This window comes from Meriones unguiculatus, chromosome 4 (assembly GCF_030254825.1).
Source record: "Meriones unguiculatus strain TT.TT164.6M chromosome 4, Bangor_MerUng_6.1, whole genome shotgun sequence".
Taxonomy (NCBI): Eukaryota; Metazoa; Chordata; class Mammalia; order Rodentia; family Muridae; genus Meriones; species Meriones unguiculatus.
The window spans coordinates 32,861,755-32,888,192 of record NC_083352.1 but is presented as its reverse complement, the minus strand read 5'-3'; the positions used below and the strand labels follow the sequence as shown (position 1 = coordinate 32,888,192).

The 26,438-nt window shown below is 39.4% G+C and overlaps 1 protein-coding gene across 2 annotated transcripts in view; it reads left to right on the top strand.

The window, feature by feature from the left end:
• Window positions 1–26,438, top strand: part of Asah1 (N-acylsphingosine amidohydrolase 1) — a 42,015-nt gene that overhangs the window by 8,598 nt on the left and 6,979 nt on the right. Inside the window, exons 2-14 of one of the 2 annotated variants that reach the window (XM_021653883.2) lie at window positions 4,730–4,776; window positions 8,935–9,025; window positions 9,782–9,868; window positions 12,585–12,663; window positions 14,663–14,737; window positions 17,126–17,171; window positions 18,212–18,356; window positions 18,961–19,015; window positions 19,119–19,200; window positions 21,586–21,717; window positions 21,806–21,929; window positions 22,339–22,395; window positions 23,490–24,499. In XM_021653883.2, the coding sequence (XP_021509558.1) occupies window positions 4,730–4,776; window positions 8,935–9,025; window positions 9,782–9,868; window positions 12,585–12,663; window positions 14,663–14,737; window positions 17,126–17,171; window positions 18,212–18,356; window positions 18,961–19,015; window positions 19,119–19,200; window positions 21,586–21,717; window positions 21,806–21,929; window positions 22,339–22,395; window positions 23,490–23,579 (1,110 nt within the window). In that variant the 3' untranslated portion in view covers window positions 23,580–24,499. Of the gene's footprint in view, window positions 1–4,729; window positions 4,777–8,934; window positions 9,026–9,781; window positions 9,869–12,584; window positions 12,664–14,662; window positions 14,738–17,125; window positions 17,172–18,211; window positions 18,357–18,960; window positions 19,016–19,118; window positions 19,201–21,585; window positions 21,718–21,805; window positions 21,930–22,338; window positions 22,396–23,489; window positions 24,500–26,438 lie in introns of those variants that run through there. The other variant, XM_060381652.1, reaches the window with a different exon arrangement.

Below are 26,438 nucleotides of genomic sequence, written 5' to 3'. Positions count from 1 at the left end.
AGCACAAGTGATCCAGTTTCTTCAGGCCCTTAGCAACACTTGCTGTTGCTGTGTCTCATCACCGTAGGCGATGATGCTGGGCGTCTCTTCCGTGCTTATGGCCCATTTGCATAGCTCTTGGAAAAATGTCTGCTCAGCTCTTCTGTCCAGTTTAAAAATTGAGCTACTTTTTATTACCAGGTTTTAAGTTTCTTTATATTATAGGTGTATGCTGTCAGATATGATATACAATATGCAACATTGTAAATGTGGACTTATTTTTGGACTCTCGGTACTATTCCTTCATTTTATGTATTTATATTCATGATAGCACCCACTGTTTGCCAGTGTGTTTGACTTTATTTCACTATGATTGCCTTAAGGTTTACACTTTCTCATTTACGTAAACGATTATCATACAGGAAGTTACTATACTTATTACCGTAGTAAAACTTTAAATTCATTTAAGTTAATATTTTTAGCAGGCCTACAAAATGATAGGTTTCTTTGTGACATTTTCCCACATGTGTAGCAATGTACTTTGTTCGTATTGTACCTTTTTGTTTTTCCCCTTTACTATCCCACTGATCCTTCCTGCTAAAGAGTCCACTTCTGCTTCCATGGTGTGTGTGTGTACAAGTGTCTTGAGTGTGAGTGAGGTTCAGTGAGAACACATGATACCTGCTTTTCTCTTTTCTCTTCCACCTCCTCTCTTGCTCTTCTCTTTCTGTAAACTCCTTCCTCTTTCACATGGTCCCATTTCTTTATACGAAGTTTTAAAACTGAGTCCTCCAACTTTGTTCTTTTCCAAGATTAGTTTAGCCATTCTTTATGCTGAAATCTTTGAATTAATTTTTGGAATCTGTCCATGTTAACACAATTAAATCTTCCATTACACGAAAATGACAGCTCTTATTTATTTAAGTTATCTGTAATTTTGTTGGGCAGTGTTTTGTAGTTTTAGGTATACAAGTTATGAATTTCCTTGGTTAAGTTTATTTCTAAATACTCTTTTTGTTTTGTTTTTGTGTTTTGTTTTTGTGTTGTGTCTCCCTTATAGCTCAGACTGACTTGAGCTTATGATCCTCCTGCCTCAGCCTGTAGAGTCATTAGATTATATGTGTGAACTTTTACTGGAAACAGAAGCAGAGATCCAGATATTTCAATATAACAGCAACTAGACAGCAGGGTAACACTAAGGTTTTGTACTTTTTTTTTTTTTGAGGTCCAAGCTGAGTCTGAAACATCTTTGAGCAAGAACTTTTTATAATCAATATTATTTAACACAAATGACTTTTTGCTACAGACCCAATATTGTGTCTTAAGGAATTCGCTAGATACATACTTAAATAAGAAGCCTTATCCAATTGTAAGGCCATTTTGACAAGAGTGAAATTACTCTAAGTTCTCACCATACTGTCAAAAGTTAAGTCTGAGATTTCTATTCATGCACAAGTGTTCAGTGGATGATAGTCTAAGCTCCACCTGTAATTTCAGTGGCTTTTTCTCCTACTCTACCTTCTCTTATTGCAGATTAGTGCTTGTTATTTTACTTTTACGTTTTTAGGTCACTAGAAATCAGGAGATAAACAGGAGTCATAAATCTGTGTGGATTATTTTTGGATGATTTTGTGTTAGGAGAAAATTCAATTTTGCCACTAAATGTGAACAGTTTTCTCTGAAGCAGCCTCACTCATTCATTGCCTTCAGCAGGGACGTCCGTGTTGGGGTGCCTTTCTGTCAAGGAACAGAGTATGGCAGTGAGAAGACACAGACAAATATGGTACAACATACTGTAATGGAGATGTGTGCAAATAAACTGTGTAGAAGGAGATGACTATGCTCATATAGGAGGTACATGAGACTCAAAGAGAGTGGCAAGGAAGGGGGAGAGGAAGTAGTAAGTATCTGGATTGGATTTTAGAAGTTAGACCTAGAAGTTCATTGGGTCAGAGTGTGGCATTCTGGGCAGAAGACACAGCACAGGACGGAAGCATGGGAGGTTTAGGAAATATTTGTTTGTAGCCATGCTATTGGGAGGAGTGTCTGGAACAAGACTAGGATGGTAGGTTATGGCCAGATCGTTAAATACCTTCTGCACTATGCTCCGCAGATCTGGTTTGAGATGCAAATCTCAGGACAGGTTGCAATAGAGTTGCCTCAGAGACTGAGGTAAAGCTGCCTCCTTTCAAGCCATTAACTTTGGGTGATATACTAATTAATCACATAAGAATATTTTCTGACTCCTTTTCTACATTTTACTCAATATAATCAGAAAAAATAGCCAAATAGTAACACCCAGTCTTTGTGTAAACTGAATTGAAACATCAATGATTTGGAGATTTGAGAGGTGAGACTTTTATCTTAAAAGGTATGGAATGCTAGTGCAGGAGAGATAGCACAGAAGTTAAGAGGGCATGCTGCTCTCACAGAGAATCTGAGTTCAGCTCCCAGCACCCATACGGTAGCTCACAATCATGTGTAGCTCCAGCACCTTCTTTTGATCTATTCAGGTACCAGGCAATCATTTGTTGCACATATGTACATGAGGGCAAATGGCTTATATGTATAAAATAAAAATAAATAAATCTTTTAAAAGAGGTATTGAATTCCAAGTATCATCACAGATACCTGTCATCTCATTGCTCAATTAGCTCAGGCGGGCAGATTATGAGTCTGAAGTTGGCATGAGCGAACTACAAAATAATAAGTTTGAAGCCAGTCAGAACTCCATAAGGAGGGAGACCCTACCTGAAACAAAGATAGTGAAATGGTGTTAAAAACAAAAACAAAAAAATGGTATACTTGAGCCTCTTTTGGATATATGCCTAGGAGTGGTATAGCTGGATCTTAAGGAAGCGCTATTCCTAATTGTCTTAGAAAGCACCAGATTGATGTCCAATGTGGTTGTATAAGTTTACATTCCCATCAGCAATGAGGAGGGTTCCCTTTTCTCCACATACTATCCAGCATGTGTTGTCACTCGAGAATTTGATCTTAGCCATTCTGATGGGTGTAAGGTGAAATCTCAGGGTCGTTTTGATTTGCATTTCCCTGATGACTAAGGACTTTGAGCATTTCTTTGTTTCTCTGACATTCTATATTCCTCTACAGAGAATTCTCTGTTTAGCTCCGTACCCCATTTTTTTATTGGATTGCTTGATTTGTTGCTTTTTAACTTCTTGAGTTCTTTATAAATTCTGGATATTAGCCCTCTGTCAGATATACAGTGTCCTTTGCTTTACAGAAGCTTTTCAGTATCATGAGGTCCCATTTATTGTTGATCTTACAGCCTGTACTGTTGGTGTTCTGTTCAGTAAGTTGTCTCCTATGCCAGTGAGTTACAGGCTCTTCCCCACTTTTTCTTCTAACAGATTTATGTTGAGGTCTTTGATGCACTTGGACTTTAGTTTTGTGCAGGGTGATAAATATGGATCTATTTTCATTTTTCTGAATGTAGATATCCAGTTGGACCAGCACCATTTGTTGAAGATGTCTTTTTTCCATTGAATGGTTTTGGCTTCTTTGTCAAAAACCAAGTACCCATAGGTGTGTGGGTTTATTTCTTGGTCTTCTTTTTAGTTCCATTGATACAGCATTCTGTTTCTGTGCCAATACCATGCAGTTTTTATTACTATTGCTCTGCTCAAGTACACAACAAGGACATTTGCTCAACCATGTTTGTAGCAGCTTTATTCATAATAGCCAGAACCTGGATACAACCCAGGTGTCCCTCAATGGAGGAATAGATACAGAAATTGTGGAACATTTACATAAGGGAATACTACTCAGCAATTAAAAACAAGGAAATCATGAAATTTGTAGGCAAATGGTGGGATCTAGAACAGATCATCCTGAGTGAGGTACCCAAGAAACAGAAAGACACACATGGTATATACTCACCTATAAGTGGGTACTAGACCTATAAGATAGGACAAACATACTGAAATCTACACCTAAAGAAGCTAAACAAGAAGAGGTTCCATGGTAAGATGATCATTCCTCACTTAGAAAGACAAATGGGATGGACATTGGAAGTAGGAGAAAACAAGAAACAGGACAGGAGCCTACCATAGAGGGCCTCTGAAAGACTCTACCTAGCAGTGTATCAAAGCAGATGGTGAGACTCATAACCAACCTTGGGCAGAGTACAGGGAATCACAAAAGAAGGGAGAGTTAGTGAGACCTGGAGAGGAAAGGAGCATCACAAGGACCAAATATATCTGGGCACAGGGGTCTTTTCTGAGACTGATTCTCCAACCAAGGACCATGCATGGATATGACCTAGAACCCCTGCTCAGACATAGCCCATGGCAGATCAGCATTCAAGTAGTTTCCCTAGTAAGGGGAACAGGGACTATCTATGACATGAACTCAGTGGTGCGCTCTTTGACCTCTCCCACCCCACCCCCCGAGGGAAGAGCAGCCTTGCTAGGCCACAGAGGAGGACATTGCAGCCAATCTTGATGAGACCTGATCAATTAGGGTCAGATGGAATGGGAGGAGGATCTCACCTGTCAGTGGACTTAGAGAGGGGCAGGGAGGAGATGAGGGAGGGAAGGTGGGATTGGGAGGGAATGAAGGAGGGGGCTACAGCTGGGATACAAAGTAAATAACATGTAATTAATATAAAAAAATAAAATTATTTAAGAAACGGTTTTGTCTTAATAAATAATTATTTTTAAAAAGCTTGCTTCAGTTGGCCGGCATTTATTATTTTCTGAAATGTTTACTTTTCTTTGTTTTTTAGTGGACAGAGGATTGCAGAAAATCAACTTACCCTCCTTCTGGACTAACGTGAGTGACTTCAGATTACCAAACCATTGTCCTGTGCACAGACCTTTCTCTGTAATGTTTCTCTGGACACAACAGTAGTAAAAGAAATGTAAGCCATGTCTTTCACCTGAAGACAAGGTTTGGTTTCCTTTTATGTGTTTGATTAAGGCAGATATGAAGGTAATCTGATTTTTTTTCTTTTCTATTTCTTCCCTGTCACCAGACCTACTTTATCTCCTAGAGAGGATTTTTTGCTCTATGACAAATGGAGTCGTGTATACCCACTGAGCTGTGATGCTCTGTGGTCCCTGGATATGCACCCTCAGAGTACTTTGGAACTTAAAAAGGAACTTGTATATGAACGAGTCAAGAAATAAACCTTGACTTGATAAAGCTTTTTAAGCAAAAGAAGATCGAAAACCATAAGACAAGGAATGAAGCCATGTTTTATTTTAGCCTAACATTTTTAGCTTACAGTTTGTCTTACCAAATCTTACTGATGAAATAAGCCTGAGAAACTTGGAGTTCTAGGAAGAGGCACAGAGGGAAGAGGATGCAAGAAGAAGCGCATGTCTTTGCCCCCTCTCCTTCTCTCCTGCTACAAGTACACTTCGGGGTGGAAGGAGCAGAGTACAGCCAAGGCGTTCAGTTTTTGTAGTGTTACAAGTTCTAACCGGCCGTCTGTGCCAGTACACTCGGGACACTGGAGTGCCACTCCACATCCACCCCTTTAAGCATTTCTGCTGCTTGTTGGCTGCTTACTATCTGTTGTGTTTGTACATGTGTGAGTTCTGTCCTTTGGATTAGACTGTAGACCACCTGAGGAGAAGGTCGGCTCAGGCAGTGTGGTCTGTGGTGTGGTCTGGGCATAGAGATGCCAGGTTTCAGACGCTGAGATGATATTGTTTGTAGTGAAGTAGAAAAATGCACTGTGGCAGTTACCACCAATGGAGCATACTTACTGTTGGTGAAGAGGAACTGTGATAACCTAAGCTGCCTTTGTGTGAAGACTTAGGAGTGCAGCTTCAGTAAAGGTCTTTTCCATCACCGCTGATGCCATCTTGGCCTTCATACTTTCCTGACTGTGTCTTTTGGCTGGTCTTACTGCCCAATTCACTGAACATTTAATGAGTAATTTAAAAGACCTATACTAAAGGGTTTTCTGTCCTTTTCCCTTTGGTCTTTTGAGACAGGGTTTCCTTGTGTAGCGTTGGTTGTCCTGGACTTGTTTTGTAGACCAGGCTGGCCTTGAACTCACAGCTATCCGCCTGCCTCTGCCACCCTGAGTGTTGGGATTACAGGCATGTGCCACCATGCCCAGCCTTTCTACCTTCTTTTAAATGTATTTTACATGTATTTGGGAATCTGTTTCCTTACAAATTGTTAACCTTCCCTGAATAGACATAATACAACTTCTTACTCTATGTGTATATATGTGTGCATGTCTGTATCTACATGTTGTGTGTTTTCCTTTCTTGCATGCCATTTCTGCTGTTATTTCTTCCAGCTTCACTGTTCCATTCTTCAACACTGAAATCCTCTGCCCTACTCTTAACCTTTTTTTTTTTTTTCTGAACTATAAAGCAATAGCTCTTGACATCTGGGAGATAAGGGTGGCATTCATATACTTTTAATTGGTGAGTGTCTAAATAGTCCTACGAGGTCATCCTTTTCATCCAAGTTCATGAATCTTGGTGGCACACACCAGCAAATGTGAGGGAGGGACACCTGTTCATCTGGTCTCACCAGTCACATCAATGCAGATATCCAGGAACTGACAACCACATCACCCTGCATCCATTGCAATCCCATTAAACGTTTCTTTGCTGCTGCTCATTGGCAGCTTTATGCCTGCTCTTTTATTTGTACAGATGTGTGTTGTATCATTTGGACTAGTTTGTAAGCCACTTAGAAAGTCAGCTGCGTTCCAATATTATTACGATAGCTAAGTCTCAAATATTGACATGTTTACACTGCTTATGGTAAAATAGCAAAACATATAGTGGAAATCTCTATTGATCATTAGTGAAAAGTATTTTCTACGTGTTTCATGTAATCTCCACTGCCCTCATAAGGTAGGCACTTTTTATGTGTATAGAAAGGCAAAGTGCACTTTTTAAATACAAGAATACCTTAGAAAAGATATTTATTGTGAGATAAAATATATGACTAAATTAAGCTTTATTTATTAAAACAACTTTCTTAATCAGATTAACCAGTTCTCAAAAAATGCTGATTATTGAAGGTTTTATTATCAAGGTTTCCCAGGTCTCACTAGTCCCAGTTTTGATCCTCTCTGATAGTGATCTTCTTTCCTTTCCATTTCCTCTGTAAGATTTCTAGACCTATCCAGTACTCGACTGAAGGAGACTCAGGAATTTATGGGAGGTGTTAGGGATGTGCTGGTTATCTTGGAGGTGGAGAAGGGAAGAGTTGGTTCGAGTTCATGGATAGAACACTAGCCACTAACATGCACAGCTCCAATAGCACAGCACTTAGTTACTGCATCTAGACATAGAAATCCAGATGCCTAGCTTGGAGGAATAAAGGTTTAATTCCATTAGTCTGTGAGTGAGATGCCAGACTTAATCCATGGGGACACAATTTTGCATGTGGAATCTGCAAAAGAAGGAGGAGGAGAATTATTATTATAATGAAAAGTTTCCCTCCCCCCCCCCCAAAGACTACAATATTCATGTAGGTATAAGCTAAGGAACAGAGGAACTTGAAAAGAACAACAAAATTAATTCATTGTAATTTTGTTGAAATGTATATTTCCAAAATTGAGTTCATTTCTCTCTGCATCTAAATCACAACATAAGAAAGTACTGGCTAACAACTTCATAAAACTTTACACATATACCTGGATCCCAAGCTCAGCAACATCATTTAAAGAACCAAATGTTGATGGTAGTAAAGTATGCACAGAGACCCAGTAAATGACTTTCAGGAAATAACCTATCTTTAGCTATACATATAAGGTTAGATGTTCTGTTAAGAGCCTGGTAGCAGTGCAACACACACCAATATGGACCTACTCTTTTCTCAATGTAGTAAATGGCTCAAGGGATGGATGTTTTTAGATTGCGTTTTTAATCTGACAAATTATTGAATGCTACATTCTTGAAAGCTGTTTTGATTTGTTTGAAAGTACCAGAGACAGGCTGCTGTGGTGGCCTGTGACCTCACTACCTGGTGGATGGAGCCAGGAGGATTGAGGTTCCTGAATTCAAGGTCATTTTTAACAACATAGCAAGATGAAGGCCAACCTGGACTATATAAGGCCTTGCTTCAACCTCTGCTCCCAAAATGGACCAGAAGATGAAGTTGCTGTAGCAGCAGAAGGAATTGTAGTTTGTATACCAGAAATATGGCCCAGCTCCATTGTTAAGGGGGTAGACATCACTATATCCTCATAGCAGAGATTACTGTGTATAAGTGTGGGAGACTGAGAATATATGTGACAGGATAGTGCGTGGGCTTAGACCTGCTACAGACAGATGGAGTGGACATATGTACTGGGAAAGAGGAGTTTGCCTTGGAGGATCAGAGCCCATCTTGGGAAGCTTGTACTTGTTGCACTGTGGGCTTACAAGGTGACATCACTGAAGCCATCACAAGAGACAGCAATTTGGCAATAGTGTTAGATGAACTGACAGGGCATTCCAGACAGACTAGAAAACCAAGTGGTGAAGTGTCCTAGAGTCTAGACAGGTATAGTGTCCTGAGCCTAGACTATACTGTTACAGATACTTAGGGAAAAAAACAAAAATAGGTATTTTCTGTCAGCAGTGTTTTAAGTTGTTGAACCACAACTGATTCACATATCACTAAGTCATATTAACCTTCCAGACATAATAGTTATAACTGTTTACTTGTAGAATTTATTTTTTGAGCCAGGGTCTCAGAATGTAGCCAGCATCCTGAATACTGGGATTGCTATGGCTGGCTCAGAATGCATAATTCTGTTCTGTGATTTCTGAGTCTACTTCAAGTTGTATGTGAAAAAGAGGGCTGAAGCACCAAATGCAAACTGTACTTTCTTCATGAGTTTTGCTGTCTCTGAATTTTGTTTCTATACTGTTGCTGTGACTTTGTGTCTAGTCCACCCTTTCAGCTCTGTGACCCTCTGCCTAAAAGTCATTTTCTGCATGTCAAGATGGTGCCCTTTCATTGCAGTTATAGAGGACCAGTTCCATGGTACACCATAGATCTTGATTTACCACCCTACAAAAGATGGCATGAATTAATGGCTCAAAAGGCACCAATGGTATGTTATGTGTTAACTCTTCTTGTTCTGACTTTATGGAATATAATTCTGCTTTTTAAAAAATACTTTATGAGTTGGATATGGAAGCTTACACCTATAATCCAAGCACTTGAGAAGACTGTTGCAGGACACAAGTATTAGGAGTTTAGAGGCCAGCCTGGTCTACATAATGAGTTACAAGGCAGCCTTGGCTATAGTGAGACCCTATCTCAAAAATACTACCAAGGGGACTAGAGAGATGGCTTGTCATTTGAGAGTACTTGAGGGCACCCAGGGTCAGCTCACAGCACCGTAGAGCGGCTCAGAAGCACGTGTAACTGGTTTAAGGAGCTTGGATGCCCTCTTGGCCTTGTTGGGCATGGGGCACGCATGTGCTACACAAGCGTAAATGCTAATGCTCATGCATATAAAATAAAAATAAGTAAATCTTTTAAAATTACTGCTAAAGGTACAGAGGTTTATATATTTGATACTCTACTGCATGCATAGTAATTGATAGAAGGAAATATGTCATTTCCCTGTAGCTTTTTGTGGGTGTTGGGGGGTAGAATTTGTCTCTCTTTCCCTTTGTACTCTCTCCCTTTACTGAAATGATTAAGAACCAATGTTACTTTAAGAAGAAAATTGTGTTCATATATTCATTGGAAATACTTTCAAATTGAACTATTATGTTTTATATTTTTATTAAACATATTTGGTAATCTTAAATCTCTATACTTTATTTAAGTCTTTTTAGTGTTTTATTTATTTTTTCAGGTGAAGATTATAATAAATTCAGTGATGAATTTAGTGAACACATTTGTGCCAAGTGGAAAAATAATGCAGTACGTGGATCAAAAGTTGGTAAGAAATATTTTCCCCAATCAATTTTAAGGACATACATATAAACACATGTACCACATACATCAAGAATTTTAAAAATGTACTTGGGTATAGAGAGACTGAAGTAGCAAGCACAGGCCTAGATGGGTCTACATCAGGTTCTCTGTGTTTCTGGATCTGGAGGAGAGTGGGGGGTCACTCCTGATTGTAGGAACCAGTGGGTCTCTGACTCTTTGCCTCATCTTGGAACTCTTTCCTCCTGTTCTCCCATGTCCAACTTCAATATGCTAGTTTTTAATTCATCTTATTATATTTTATTTTGTCAAGTTTGGTAGTTATCTCTTAGAAGCCTGATCTTTTCTAATAAAAGACAGAAAGGAAATGGATCCAGAAGGGAGGAACTGGGAGGAATAGAGGGAGAGAAAAGTATAATCAGGACATGTTATGTGGGAAAAGAATATTTTCAACAAAAGAAAAAATCATGCATGGAATTTATTTAAGAAATAATTCATTGACCTTTTCTCAAGAACTTTAGGGGATATTTACATTTTTTTAAAACCATTGTCAAACTTGAGAGAACCTTCAATTCTAGGGATTGGATTATTAGAGTCAGAGAATCAAAACACAGCAGGCTGTAGTAGTTAAGTGCTTCTTGCTTTTTGGGCACCATCACAAAGGAATGAGAAGATATAAGAGCGCACCAGGAGCATGGGGTTTCTTTCTCCTATAGTTAAGTATACAGGCATACTACTGAAAACCTAGTGTTTTCCCCTGAGAGTATAGCTCAGTGGTAGAGCAGCATGAGTTCTCATGAGTTATACCAGTTAGCATGTCAGAAGCCCCAGATTTGATCCCGGCAAAAATTAGTTCAGGTTTTAAAAGCGCTTTCTACAAGTAACTCAAGAAATTCGGAGATTTCTCTACATAAAGATAAAATGATACATTCAGCCTAACCATGCATTCTATGGGTCCATTGATGTGACCCTTAAAACTCAATTGTGTTTTACTATTTCTTGTGGCTAGGCAATCACCAAATTATTTTTTTTCTTGACCCCCAGCCCTGCAGGAAGACTCTATTTCTCAATACCTTTTAAATTTAGCTTGTGTAAATGAAGCATTGTCTATGGACTGGCCTCAGACCTCCCAAGGTGTCCTCATCATATTTTAGATCTGCTGCAGGTGCAGGTCATGGAGAAGCTGGAAGGCTTAAGAACAGATTTAGAGAACTAAGGATTTTTGGATTGAAATACTTTTCTAGATGCAGGTATAGCCTCTGCCTACTGCTTTGTTTTTGTTGTTTTGAGACAAGGTCTCACTCTGTAGCTCTGGCTGTCCTGGAATTCACTGTGTAAACCAGAATAGCCTCATATTCAGAGTGATCTGCCTGCCTCTGCCTCCCATGGGCTGCAGTTAAAGGTGCATGCCACCACACCTGGCCACCTTGTGCTTTCTCCTTCAGTTGCAACAACCAAAAATTTCATGAGCCATTGCCATCTCCTCCAGAACAGAACTGCCGTAGTTGAGAACCATTGTCCTAGAGACTGGAGGAGCAAAGCAGCAACTCCTCCCAACCAGCACACCTACTGGAGCATGTTTATGTTCCCACGTCTTACCAAAGTTATCAAATGCGTTAAACCTAACAGTTTTGCCCAGAACAGGAGTTGGTAGGAACAAAAGGGAAATGAGTCCTGCCTGCACCACTTCCTAAGCCCCCTTCTACTCTGAGTGTCCCAAGTGCGAGTTTGGTGTGGTTTGGAGCCCAGCATCACTGCATTTTAAGGATGCATCAGTCTTGCACCATTTGGAAGGATAATATTACTAATAATACATATTTCATATTATGACTCTGAAGACTAAATGGCGTATCACTCTCTGTAGAGTGTCATGCTTAACATTCGTTCATTAAGTAATGTTTGTTAAATTGACTGGAACATCGTACTCTCAGTGCTTTGAATTCACAGGGAAACAAATTATATGCTTAGCGAGGTCCCCTTATGGAGACCTTGTTGGGGCAACGAGATGGCTCATTGTCAAGCCTGATGACCTGAGTTCCATCACCAGAGCCTGCATAGTGGGAGGAGCAAGCCAACACCTGCAAGTTGTCCTTTGACCTTCACACATGCCTTATGATGAGTGTGTACATATACCTCATACACAAAATACGTAAACAAATGAAAAAGAAAAACAGAACTTTGTGAACAAATTGTCTTAGCGAGAGAATATAAATTGTGCTCTCAGTATTTGTGCTTAGTTGAGGTTGAGAACAAGATACAATGTCCATCAAGAATTTGCTCATCTGTTTGCTTATTATACAACTGATGCAACCTAGGACCAGCCATTAACAATGACAGTTTTGAGAAGTGGTTTTGTGAAGAATGCTCTATTTTTGTTGCTGAGTCTTGCCAGGCGGTAAAGAGTGAATAAGCAGAACTTTGCTCATTATGTTGATCTAGATAGTAGGTCACTTTAAGTCAAGCAGGTAAAATGATTCAAGATTTATTCTCTCTGGGGACTGGGCCAAAGATCAGGAGGAAAACATCAAAATCTAAGTATCACAGGTTTTTGTAGGAGTTCAACACTGACCATTATATAAAATTTCTTAGAAATACATGATGTAAATGCTTTAAAAATAACTTACTACCTATTGGGGTAACAGTATTTTACAGAGTTTTAGCAGAGAGCCAGATGGCAAAGCATGTAATTTAAGTTTAGTGGGCACTGCTTTCTTTCCTTTCAGCCTGGTGTGCTGGGCAACATTCCTGGCCCTTTTGAAGACGAAATGAAGGGAATTGCAGATGTTACTGGGATTCCTTTAGGTAAAGTTCACCTTGTAATGCTTAAGACATTTAATAGAACGTTGTGGTAGATATTTGTGTTGCAGTCTGGTGTGTTATATGCGGTGAAATGCATTGCTCCTAAGTGCGACTAGCCCATTGACGGTCTCCACAGGCGTCCACACAGGCGTGTGAGCTTCCAGCCCTCCAAAGTGCTTCCTCCGCCCTTCACAGACATTGTTGCCTCCCCGGATAGCCTTGCTCTGTGCTCACCATGTTAAAAGGGAAACTGAGCACTTGAATCTTGGTACTTTCTTAAACCTCTCATCTAGGTTGTTTTCAGATTTTGCTTATTAACAATGGGGCTGTTGTTGATGTATGTATACATGCATTGTTGAACGTTTTTTAATGGCTCTACACACTGATTTCTCTTGAACTGAACTTTCGAGTCACAGGATAGCTAGCTATGTACGTAGCCTTATAAATCCTGTAAGACAGTTTCCTAAAATGAACAGACTTATTGACAGCATAGCATGAGAAATTCAATTTTCTCTCATTGGCACTATATTTTCCTGGTGAGTTACTGACTTTTTTCTTCATTTTTTTCCCCTATATTTCTTGATTTGGGGGAAGGGCAAAACGTTAGCAAAGTTTTTTTTTATATATTTCTAATTGATGAAGGACCATTTACTGAAATCGGTTATCTTTGATCTAAATCAGTTTGACTGCATTTACCTGGCTCTGCTTGTGAACTTTCTGCGGTCTTCTGTCAATCTCATGCTACCTCAGCTACTAAAGCTTTGCAGTTCATTGTAGCAGAGTAATTATTCATCTGTGCCTTCCCTTAGCTTTCTGCTGGCTATCTTGTTCGCCTGCATTCCCACATGCTTTGGAATCAGCCGGCTACCTTAAAACTTGATGTTTTGAATGAACTTACTAAATCCTTGAATATAGTTTAATGTCAACCTTTGTTTAGGCATTGATTTCTCATTGGTTTTTTTTTTAATTTGGGGAAGAAAGGTCATTACATTATATATTAAATTATTCTTAGGTAGTGATATTTTAGGCAGCTGATTTCTGTTTTCTTGGTTTCCCTTGCCCCCTTTTTAAGGCAAGTATTCACTGCTGGGTAGTGAATATTTTGAGGATCCTGCTCTGCTTAGGGGCAATGGGTTTTGGAGCATTCACAGCTTTGTCCAGCTCTCAAAAGTTTTCAGTTTCAGTTTTCAGTTTGTATCATTTATAGAAGCAATCAAAGTAATCAAGTCATCATGTTATGTAACCAGTAGTGCTTTTCAGAAAAGAATTAATGGAAAATTTCTGTTGTTTCTCAACGAAGTTGGCTAGTGCTTTTGTTTGTTTTGCTTCACTTAATGATTTTTTTTAAGGGGTGGCAACATAGATCAACAAGAAAAAGGGGCTTGTTGCTAAAGCTTACAACCGAAGTTCTAGATTCCTAGAACCCACGTTTTTCTTCTCATCACCACTGTGCACCATGGAAAAGTTACACATACATCTGTGCATACATGAATAAGTACACATATAAATAAACAAATAAAAAAATATTCTGACTGCTGGGTAGTAGTGATGCACACCTTTAGTCCCAGCACTCAGGAGGCAGAGGAGGTAGGTCTTTGAGTTCAAGCTAGCCTGGGCTACAATGTGCGTTCCAGAACAGCTAGGGCTACACAGAGAAACCCTGTTGAAAAAAAAAAACATTCTAACTTGAAAACAATTTCAAATGATAACATGGTGGAAATACGGACTCGTTGTCTACCTGAGGAAGAAAGTCTTTTATCAAAAGTTGTCACGGTTATTACCAAATATAAATATCTCAAGAGAAATGGATTAACAGTTGATTAGAGAGATTCAACTGAAAATAGACTGAGGTAAAAATGAATGTTAAGCACAGTGTGTTAGCATTTAACAAGACAGAGAAAAGCATGCTACATACCTTAAGATTAAAAGCTGAATGGCATTTTCCTTATACAATCATAATTATTGATGACATTAATCAAAAACTTCTTTTTTTCCCTCACAGGGGAGATTATTTCATTCAACATTTTCTATGAATTGTTTACCATGTGTACATCAATAATAACTGAAGATGAAAAAGGTAATCTTTGCTCAGGGTGCATGGCGGCGCTGACTACAGCATAAAATATAGTTTTTTAGAGTAAAATCAGAACTTTACTAACCATGTTTGCCGTTTAAATTGTATATTGTGCATAGCTTAGTATATCCTGGTACATTTTTATAAGTGCACTGAAAATCAGCCTTATTTTAAGACTACTGTAATGCTTATTAAACCTTCAATGAGACATGTGGAAAATGTACAACTGTTCTAGACTAGAAACATTCTTTTTCTAAAAAGATTCATTTTATGTGTATAAGTGTTTGACTGAATATATTGTGTGTGTACCGCATATATGTCTGGTACCCAAGCGGGGCAGAAGAGGGCATCTGATTCTTCATAACTGGAGTTGCTAACAGTTACAAACTGGGTGTTGGGAACTGAACCTCTGCAGTCAGCAAGAGCAACACATGCTCTTAACTGCTAAGCCTTCTCTCCAGCCCCACATAAACATTCTTGTTTTCTGCGTAGTCCTTATCCCCATCTGTATAATTTAGGAGAAGTCCTCACAGAGGTCCTTTGTTACCTTGCGTAGACACTGTCACTACTCCCTCTTCTCCTCTCGTCTCCTCTCCTCCCAGCCACAACCCCCCTCCCTATTCTTTAGATAAGGGGAGCCACCCCCACCAACCCTCATCAGCACATCAAGTCGCATCAGGACTGAGTGCATCTTCTTTCTCTGTGGCCTGGCAAGTCAGCTCCACCAAGGGGAAGTGATCAAAACTAGGCAACAGGGAACAGAGTCCATGTTAGAGACAGCCCGCTCTCCCCTTTCTAGTGGACCCACATGAAAGCCAAGATATCCATTGGCTATGTAAGTGAAAGGGGCCTAGGTCCAGTCCATGCATGGTCCTTGGTTGGTGCATCAGTCTCCACAAGAACCCCTTCCCACCCCACCTCCGTGGGCCTGAGTTAATTGGTTCTGTTGTACTTCTTTTGGAGCTCTTGTCCCCTTCAAGTCCTTCTATTCTTCACCCCACTCTTCCACAGGGCTCCCTACTCTCCACCTAATGTTTGGCTGTGAACCTCAGCATCTGTTTCTATCCGCTGCTGGGTGGAGCCTCTCAGAGGACAGCTATGCTAGGCTCCCATCTGCAAGCATAACAGAGTACCATTAATGGTGTCAGGGGTTGTTTCTGTCTCATGGGTCTCAGGTTGGGCCAGGCATTGACTGGCCATTCCCTCAATCTCTGCTTCATCTTGATCCCTGCCCATCTTGTAGGCAGGGTAAATTTTGGGTCAAAGTTTTTATGTATGGTATCCCCGCCCTCTACTAGCAGTTCTGTCTAGTTAGAGGGTGGCCTCTTCAGTCTCCATGATCACTGCTATTAGGAGTCTGAGCTAGAGTCACCCCCATATTCTCCCAGAAGCCCACCCTGTTGTAGGTAGGCATCTCTGACAAGCTGGGGCATCAGGTTAGAACCACCCATGATTTCTCTTCTCTATACAAGCCCTCTGTCCTCCTGCCCCATCTCCCCACATCTGATCTCCCCTTGAGTCCTCCTTGTTATTTATCTTATTTAGGTCAGTGAATTGTAGTATGGTTATGCTGTACTACACAGCTAATATCAATTTATAAGTTAGTACAAACCATGTGTGTCTTTCTGGGTCTGGGTTACCTCACTCAGGATGATCTTATCTAGTTCCATCTATTTGCCTGCAAATTTCATGATTTCCTTGTTCTTAAAGGCAGCACTTAAAAACTCAAAGCCCACCCCCAGTGACACACTTCCTCTGAAAGGGCATGCATAAGACTTCTCAAATAGTGCCACTCCCTGGTTACTAAGTATCCAAATGTATGGGCCTATGGAAGCCATTCTTATTCAGATCAGCACAGGCAGTGACAGATGTTTTTCTGGAGCCCCAGAACAAACATAATTTCCCAGATAATAAGCATTATGTATAAGAACCTGGCTTTCCTGTATTTTTCCTGGCTGGTTCCCAAGGTCACAAGGCACCCAAGGCACAAGATGGCCTTTCATTTACTGTGACTTTTGACCTACACCTAATACTTGAGATGTCCATGTATAAGTAGCAATCAAGGAATTGGGCAGGTCACATTGAGAGAGGTTAAGATCTCTATGTCCTGGTAGAACTGCTTTGTAGTTGTCCAAGGAGTAACCATTGATTTGTTTTCATATCTGATCTAGAGTCCTCTGATCTCAGATGTTAGATACTGCCCCAATGTGATAGTAATAACAGTTTGAATTTGCTAAGGATTTTTTTTCTGGCTGCCAGGCTTCTTAATTATTATATTGCCATGTAAAGCAGTTGTGAATATAAATATTCATGTCTACTTGTATCTATCTGTGATCAAGAATCCATTGTACTTTAACTGTGGACACGTCTCTGCCACTTCCTTCATAATAGGCCACTTACTACATGGAAGAAACATGGATTTTGGAGTATTTCTCGGGTAAGTAAGCAACTTGGCATCTTTTCACTCCATGGGAAGTCTAGACTGTAGTATCACCTTGATGAAAAGTAGGTTTCCCTCCCCTATGTGCGGAAGATAACCTCAAGTGACAATGACTGGATTCCTTAGTGTTGGAAAGGCAGGCACACTGGGTGGACTTACGAGTCTCAGTGACTTAGGAGTTGTAGCTCAAAAGTTGCACCTAGTGAATAGGAATTGAGACCCTGCTTGATGGACACAGATGATTATTTTTATTTCTTGCTTAGAGAAATCTGTCATTTTGACCTTTATGGAAAAAAAAAAATGATGGTTAGAGATCTGTAATTAGAGATCTTCCTTTGACTCTGGCTCTCACTAGTTGTGTGACCAGAGTTAATCAACTTTTCTGGGCCTTAGTTTTACCACCTGGAAAGGGGATGGAACCACCCAGTTTTGGATGAATAAAACTGTTCTGGCTCACAGGTCAGAGGTTTCAGTCCATGGTCAGCTGCCTCCTCTATTTTTAAGGCTGGTAAGGCATAGCATCATGTTGGTGGGGGCAGATATCAGAGGAGGCTGCTCACCTTATAAAGTCAGGAATGCAGTAAAGACAGTATAACCCCCAAGAGTATATACTCAGTGTCCTGCTTTCTTCATATAGGACCCTATTCCTAAATTTGCATTATCACCCAATAATCTCTCAGATTACTAAACCACCAGTGATTAATCACTTCCCAAAGCCTTACCTCTGAACACTGGTGTACTGAGGACTGGACCTTTACCACATGAGCCTTTGAGGGACATTTCAGATCCAAACTATCACTCAATCATAAAGGTCTTAATCCAAGGTGACCAGGTAGAAAAAGCACCTATAAATCAGATATTTTATTTCAGGCCTGTAATTCCAGCCCTTAGAAGGTTGAGGTAGCAGGATTACAAATCGAAGCCATCTTGGATTCCATAGCACGTGAGACTCAGTCACTTGTGCACACGGTATCATGTAATGCCTGATTCTCACCTTCATCTCTGTCTTTAATGTCTCCAACATTTGTCTTTTTTAGGTGGAATATAAATAACAACACTTGGGTTATTACAGAAGAATTAAAGCCTTTAACAGTGAATTTGGATTTCAAAAGAAACAAAAAGACTGTTTTCAAGGCTACAGGCTTTGCTGGATATGTGGGCATATTGACAGGATTCAAACCAGTAAGAAATGTTCTACAACTTTTATAAGAAGTTTTGTGTGTGCTGATTTTACTGTCTGGGAGTCTAAGAAAATGAGGACATAAAAGAATATGAAGGTAGGCATGATAGCACATACCGTCAATCCTAACACTTTGGAGGCAGATCTTGGTGAGTTCGAGGCCACTCTGGTCTATATAGTGAAATCCAGACCATCCAGGACTACATAGTGAAACCCTATCTCAGACAGGCAAAGAATCTAAAGCCCATTTTATTCCCTTGTCCTTATCACTTATGTCAGTATGAGACCCTATGCCACAGAAAAGTAGGAAAAAAAAAATGTTTTCTGTGCCTCTTTGAAAATAAAGAGCATGTAGCTGGCTGTCAAGGTCTCAAAGTAAAAGTAGGGGTCAGGCCTGGGCCTCCTTTTTACTTAGGCAAGTCATGATGAGTTCATGACTTTGTGCTATTCATTTGACAAAGCATGTGGCCAGTAACTTCCTGTCTAACTCATCTCACATTACCCAGTACCCAGTTCAGGTCTTTCTATACTACTGTCCTGGTACAGATGTGGGGCCTTCAAGAGCACATTGATACTGCTGACTGCATTGCTTTTTGTTTTTCTCAGGGACTGTTTAGTCTTACACTAAATGAACGTTTCAGTATAAATGGCGGTTATATGGGTGAGTGAAATGTCTGGAAATGCAATGGGAATCTTTGTAAGGGAGGGCAGTAATCTAACCTTCTCTCACTCCTGTGACACTGTCTGCATTTTGTCTCTTCCAGGTATCCTAGAATGGATTTTGGGAAAGAAAGATGCCCAGTGGGTAGGGTTTATCACCAGATCAGTTCTGGAAAATAGTACAAGGTGAAGTGATTTGTTGCTTTATTATCAAACAGCTCTATTAAGTAACTCATTAAAATATAGAAATATTTACCAAATCCTAGTTTCACATCCATTGAGGAACTGTTGTGGTATTTCTTAGGTGATTCTTTGACATTCACTTGGAATTATTCCTATTTTCTGTATGTTCTGTGCTCTCATAGCAAAGCAATGAATTGAATTATTTAGAAGTATTAAGAGATACTGACAGTAGGAAGATATCTAAGTTTCTTTTGTTAGACAAAAAATTATAGCATGTGCATAGCAAATATTATATAGTAAAATCTTTATATACATGGTAATACATTGAATACATAAATCATAGTACATATTAACCTAAAAGTTATAGTCTGTTGATATGCTGGAATGCCATATTGTCTTTAATACATAATGTTCACATGATTTGGGATAAATGAGGCTGTATCTTATTTTTAATACTTTCCAGGGAAGAGAAGTCTTCTTTGATTATCTACTTCAGCTTTTGTTTTTGTTTTTGTTTTTGTCTTTGTTTTTTTCTGAAATACAGTTTCTTTGTGTAGCCTTGACTGTCCTGGACTCACTTTGTAGACCAGGCTGACCTCAAACTCACAGATATCTGGCTGTCCGAATGCTAGGATTATAGGCATGCGCCACCACTGCTGGCTTCCACTCAGCTCTTGATAGTCCTTACTTTCAAAATTACTTTTTGTTCTCCAAGTCATGTGTGTGTGTGTGTGTGTGTGTGTGTGTGTGTGTGTTAGCACATACCTTCAATCCTAACACTTTGGAGACAGATCTTGTTGAGTTCAAGGCCAGTCTGGTCTACATAGTGAGATCTAGACCAGCCAGGACTACATAATGAAACCCTATCTCAGACAGGCGTGTGTGCTTACACACGCTCACACTTTTGGTTTTTTGTTTGTTTTGTTTTGTTTTTTTAGGCAGGATCGAATATATTCTGAGCTGGTCAAATTCACTATGTAGCCAATGATGACCTTGAACTCCTAATCCTTCAGCCTCCACTTTCATTAATAGACATCCACCATGCCTAGTTTATGTGGTGCTGTAGAGTGAGCCCAGACTTTTGTGCATGCTAGGCAAGTACCCTACCAACTGAACTACTGCTTTAGCCTCTCCCCAGGACTGTAATTACATTTCCCTTTTGTTGTTGAATAAAAGCATAGGTAGGAAAGTTAGAGCATGACTCTTGGGATCACCTTTATATTAGAGGTCCTCCTAAAATTCCAACATACAGATTATTGGTCCTTCTACTATCATTGCTCACAACCCTTCTTCAAAAGCATGTTCCTTAGCCAGTGGCCTCCTCAACTTTTCCCATTCAGCTCCTTTTTTGTCTAGAAAATGCTTTAACTCCAAGAATATGGGTATATAAAACATGCATATAGAGCAAACATTTACTGTACAGAAATTCACTTTAAAACAATTCTTTGGTATACATAGAATTTTACTATTAATTAAAGAAAAAGGAAATGTAAACATGAATGACATGGATGTACCTTTTATTTTATATGAAGAATAAAATCCTGACTAAATATTTGTTACCACAGGATGTAGAACATCTTCATTTTTCAGAGATGATTGTCAGTGTTCAGAATGCCATTTTGTAAGTTCTGTCACAATCCCTAGCCAAATTTCATTTTACAATTTTTGAAACTCATCAGCAGCTCAAATAGTAATTTTTAAAACTAGAGGCTAAAGTGTTGGCTCGTTGATTAAGAGAACTTGCTGTTCTTGTAGAGGTTCCAGCTTTGGTTCCCATCCCTCAAATGGCAGCTCACAACCCCTTGCAACTCCAGTTCCATAGGCACTGATGCCCTCTTCCATACACACACACACATACACACACACACATGTAAACATGATAGTATTTTTAAAAGTTCTAATGCAATTCAACCCAAAGGTAAACTGGTTTACAATTGAGGAATAAAAGAAAATTATTAAAAGGTTTTGTTTCCATAATTAAAACATTATTTGTATATGAGCAGAAAATCAAAGAGGTATAGTAATTCAGAACAGGGCTTTAATTCTAGCTGCTGTCCTGAGGGTGAGCTGAGGTGTTGACCAGAGCAATGCAAAGTGCACATTCAGAACCAAGGCTGCAAGGAAGTTGCACATGCAATTCAGGAAAGCACTCCCAGAAACGCCTCAGGCCTCAGATTCAGTTCCCATTATTTGATTTAGACTAATCTTTGGTCATTGCACATGAAAAAACTTAACTGTTGCTCTGTGTGTGTGTGTGTGTGTGTCTACTTTCAGTTAAATCACTCCATAAGGGGCCTCAGATACCTGTTTGCCTTTAGTTCCTACAACTAAAACACATTATTCAGAATCGAATAAAAAATGCTTACTTTTAAAAATGCTCCTACGCAGTTATGAAGAAGCCAAGAATACGCTGGTCAAGACCAAGATAATGGCCCCAGCATATTTTATCCTGGGAGGCAACCAGTCTGGGGAAGGTTGTGTGATTACACGAGAAAGAAAACAGGCTTTGGATGTATATGAGTGAGTACATTTGATGAAGCAAAATAAGTAAAAACAAGAACCAAGGCAAATGGAAAGCCTAAGAGGGAATCTCTCTTTTCACATCTAGACTTGATCCTAAGCATGGCAGATGGTATGTGGTCCAAACCAATTACGACCGGTGGAAAAACACCTTGTTCATTGATGACCGCAGAACACCTGCAAAGATGTGTCTAAATCGCACGACACAGAAGGTACATTTGCTTTGTCACGTAGAGAGAGAGACACTGTCCTGACTAAGGATTATCTTAGTTCTGGCGTATTTCTTTGATCTTGAAGAAATTGTAAACCTGTTACTGAGACATACCATATGGAGCTTTTGCTATTGAACTTAAGGAGCAAATTTTCACTATAATTTTAATTCCTTACACAAATGCCAGATACCATTCTATAAAGTTAAATAAGAAAATTTCAAAACTGGAGGAGAGAACAAAAAAAAAAGTGATACATTAGAACTGTCACCTTTGTTTCTAGCAGTGACTCTAAGGGAGATGGTTTTGGAAGACTGAAAAATGTTTTAGTCTTTAATGACCCACCTGTATGGATAAATTCTACTGAAGGACTGTATTTAACCTACTCAACAAAATTGTTTTTGTGTTTTAGAATCTCTCGTTTGCAACCATCTATGATGTGTTATCAACAAAACCTGTCCTTAACAAGGTATTTATATATACATATACATACTACTTTTAGGAAAAAACTTGCATATATGAATTGTCTTTCTTTGTTACCTTGGATCATTCTGAAGATACTAGTTACTGATTATTTTTTTGAGACAGGGTCTCTCTGTGTCCCCAAGTCAAGCCTTGAACTGACTTTGCAGTCCAGGCTGGCCTCAGACATGCACAGTCCCTCCCTCTTAGGCTCCTGGGTGCTGGGATTACAGACAGGCACTGCCTCACTCAGCTTTAAGGTGTGATTTTTTAAAAATATTTTTGTGTGCCTGATACCACAACTTTAGGAATGCAATAAGGATGTTGCTCACTTGGAATGCTGTCAGTGTTGTTTCAGCTTTACTTACATGGCATTGGACGAAGTCTAGTTTTGACTTTGCCCTGTATGTCAGAAATCACACACTGTATTGTTCAACTAACACCTGATGCTGGATTAAATGGAGTGTGAGGTTTATTTTCATGTAGAGCCCTGTGTCTTATCAGGGAAGGGTTTCTCCATGACTTTATTACAAATTTTTATCTTTCCCTGTGCTGTAACCAAAAAACCTCATCAGCCCACTTGCTTATAGTCATTCTTTGGACAGAGATAACCTCTGCCAAAACAAAGCCTTCTGTCTTCCCTTTAGCATTTGTAACTAACCAGGGACTGCCCTCCTTGATTTATCTCAGTCAAGTTACCTTTTCTGTTTTGCACAGTATCTCCGTGTGGCTTCAAGGTGGTTTACATTGCATGACCACAAGGGTTTAGGTGTGTGCTTCCTACTCTGTGGCTATAGGTTTTTCGGTTTGGTTTGGTTTGGTTTGGTTTGGTTTTTTGTTTGTTTGTTTGTTTGTTTGTTTGATATAATGGAAATGTACTGGGGATAAGCATAGCCAAAGCCAAATTGTTCTGCTCCATAGTGTATCCTTGGGCTTTGCATGTCTGCCAGTTATACACTGAAGAGGGTTAAATCAATCTTAAAGTGTTCATTGATTACTATTAAATATCATTATAAGCAAATTGTTTGGGGGACCAAAAATAGTGATATGTATTTAAAAAATCTTTAAAATATCTTTAAAATGGAAATAACTTTTTTCCAGCTGACTGTATTCACAACTTTGATTGATGTTGCCAAAGATCACTTTGAAAGTTACCTGCGGGACTGCCCAGACCCCTGTATAGGCTGGTGAGCACACATCAGCAAGCCTGTATGACATGCCGAGACCTGAAGTCTGATCTCCTTCCAGAGGCTAAGACTCAAGGCCTGTTGTCTGTTAGTCATGAGATTGTCCTCAGTGTGTTTACAGTTTAGAGACTGTTTTTGTTATCATTACTTCAATTTACAGGTAAATTCTTTAAGGGATGTCATGTAGAATTTGCCAGTTCATTTCACTTTGACATTGGGGAAGGGTAACCCTGACCTCTATGGAATACATCAACGTTCTTTGCTGGTATTTAATCCAGTGTCCTGTGTGATTAATGCAAAAGTTCATTCACCTTTTTAAAATCTACATATTTATGTTTCTCTGTACACCAGTATTTTTCTCCTGGTTCTCTCTTAGATTCAGCATGTCATTCACCTTCACTGTTAGTGACAGCAATGCAATTTCGTTGTGCGTGGCTGGAGTTTGTGAGATGACATTTGATGCTTATTTTAATGGGCAATAAATAGACCTCTGACTCTGGAAATAGCATTTTGGAGGGTTAAAAATAATGATTATATAACATGTTTTTTTAAAAAAGAATGTGTTTTCATTTTCCTAATTATTTTACCTGCTAGTAACCCCGGGAAGTTGCTAGCTTTAAAAACTTGAGTTCAAGAACTCAGCACAAACTCATTATTTTAAACTCTTGTATGTATAATCAATTTAATAAGTTTTTTCATTATCCCTTCTAATCAACATATTTTTTAGCTTTTCATACAATATAGTTATTAACAATATTTTTCAGAAATCAATATTTATGAAAATGCTAACAGAATTTATTCATCTTTCTAACTTTTACAATTGACAGTGAAATGTATTTTGTGGCAGACTGTATCCATTTAGTTATGTACAATCTCAGGTGTATCATGATGCTCAATAAATAGTCACTGTCAGTCATGTCAGCACTCATGCATGCTGACTGGGTGTGTGCCTGTGTTGGTTTGAGGGTGGGGGTTATTATCAAGAGATACAAGCTGAACATAATATCTAGATTAAATAACAAGGGTTATGCAAGTAGGTTACTAAACATATGACTTAAATGGTCACAGTCCGTCATGACTAATACTTACTTCTTAACCCAGTAGTGTCGACCCAATTTTCAGGTATGCAAAGGCAACTTTTACCCTGGAGACTGCACCCAGGTGCTTCTGCAGTGCCAGCATGTCCAAGATTGTTTTATAGAAGGAACGGGAATTCACTAGAGGATTGGTATTAAAGTAAGATTCTGAGGGCTGGCATGGTGGTTTGTGACTGTACTCTCAAGTTGAGAGGTTTTGAGATCAGTAGAATGATCTGAAATCAGACCTGTCCCAAGGGGTACATGGGACAGTTTCCAAAACCCAAAATAATTAAAATAGATTGATTCAGTTAATGGAAAAAAAAAAAAAAGCTTCCAGTTTTGATCCTCTCATGAATGTAATGAGGTAGAGCTGATCCATTTGATGCTGTGGGGTAGACCTTGATAGCATATGTAACACACATAGCATAGTATGGCTACACACTGCCTATTTAGCAGTAAGTCAGTGACTTGGAATACTGTCATAAAATTTAGGTAGCAGAGTTAGTGGCAAAGCACTTTGTAGACAGTGTATGTAACCCAAGCTATTTCTACAGGGACTTACACAACTGTAAAATTAGACTAGAAAGCAATGACTAGGAGGATGTTAACCAATATGTTGACAGTTATTTTTCCTGGTTAATGGTAAGGGATAATACAACTCAGGTTGGATCCAAAACAGAAAATAACTTACCTGTTTAGTATTTGTTTTTTGTTTTGAAGCAAAGTCTTGGAGCCCTGGCTAGGATCAAATTTCTGATTGTCCTGCCTCAGTGTCCAGAGTGCTGAGACTCAGGCATGAGCCATCAAACTGGGTTTAAACAGTTCGACTTGAAATGGAGTCCCGCATTTACCTAGTAGTCATCAGGCCTTGCTAGGTTCAGTCCCTAATACCACAAAAAATATTAAGAGGCTAGAGAGATGATTTCGTGATTAAGCACACTTGTTGCTCCTGCAGAGAACCCAGGTTTATGACCCAGCACCTAAACTGTGGCTTGCAACTGTAACTCTGATTTTAGGGGATCCAACATTCTGTTCTGGCTTTCACCAGTAAGCGCACTCGTGTAGTGCATAGACATACACATGTAGATTGAAAAGACATACAAATGGTATCTTTCTGAAAATAAAATAGAGCTGTAGAATGGCTCACCATGGTAACAGGTACCACGTACCCAGAACTGTGAACCAGGCTTTGTAACAGAAGCAGCTTCACATGCAGCAGCTTGTTTTCTCAACAAACCCGTTACGCTTGAAGGCCTACTTGACAGTGATAAAAGTAAGGTTGAATTGCTCAGTTACATTAACAAAAGGGATTAGGGCTGGGATTTGAGCCAGAAGTGTCCAGATCTTGGGCTTTTATCATGACTCTGTATTTCATAACTACCAGTAGCACAATAAGCAGGCCTGATGTGGGAGGCTTCTACTTGAGCCCTTCTGTTTCAAGTCACCAGGCTGAGTGTGCCATTACTTTGGTCGTGCCATCTGCTGGTTCTTCATGAAACTCTTTGCTTCCACAGGGATCAGAAACCTTTTGAGATCAGAAGCTGCTGATAATGTGTTGTCTAAGAGAACACATGATTTTTACTTCTACAAACTCAGATGTGCTGAGTTTCGGGGATTCTGAATTCGAGAATTCTTTCTGTGACTGACACAGATCTACATTAAAAACACCAAGTTTCTTTCTTTCCTTCCTTCCTTTGGATTTTTCGAGATATTTCTTTGTGTAGCCTTGGCTGTCCTGGAACTCACTCTGTTAGAGCAGGCTGGCCTCGAACTCAGAGATTCAC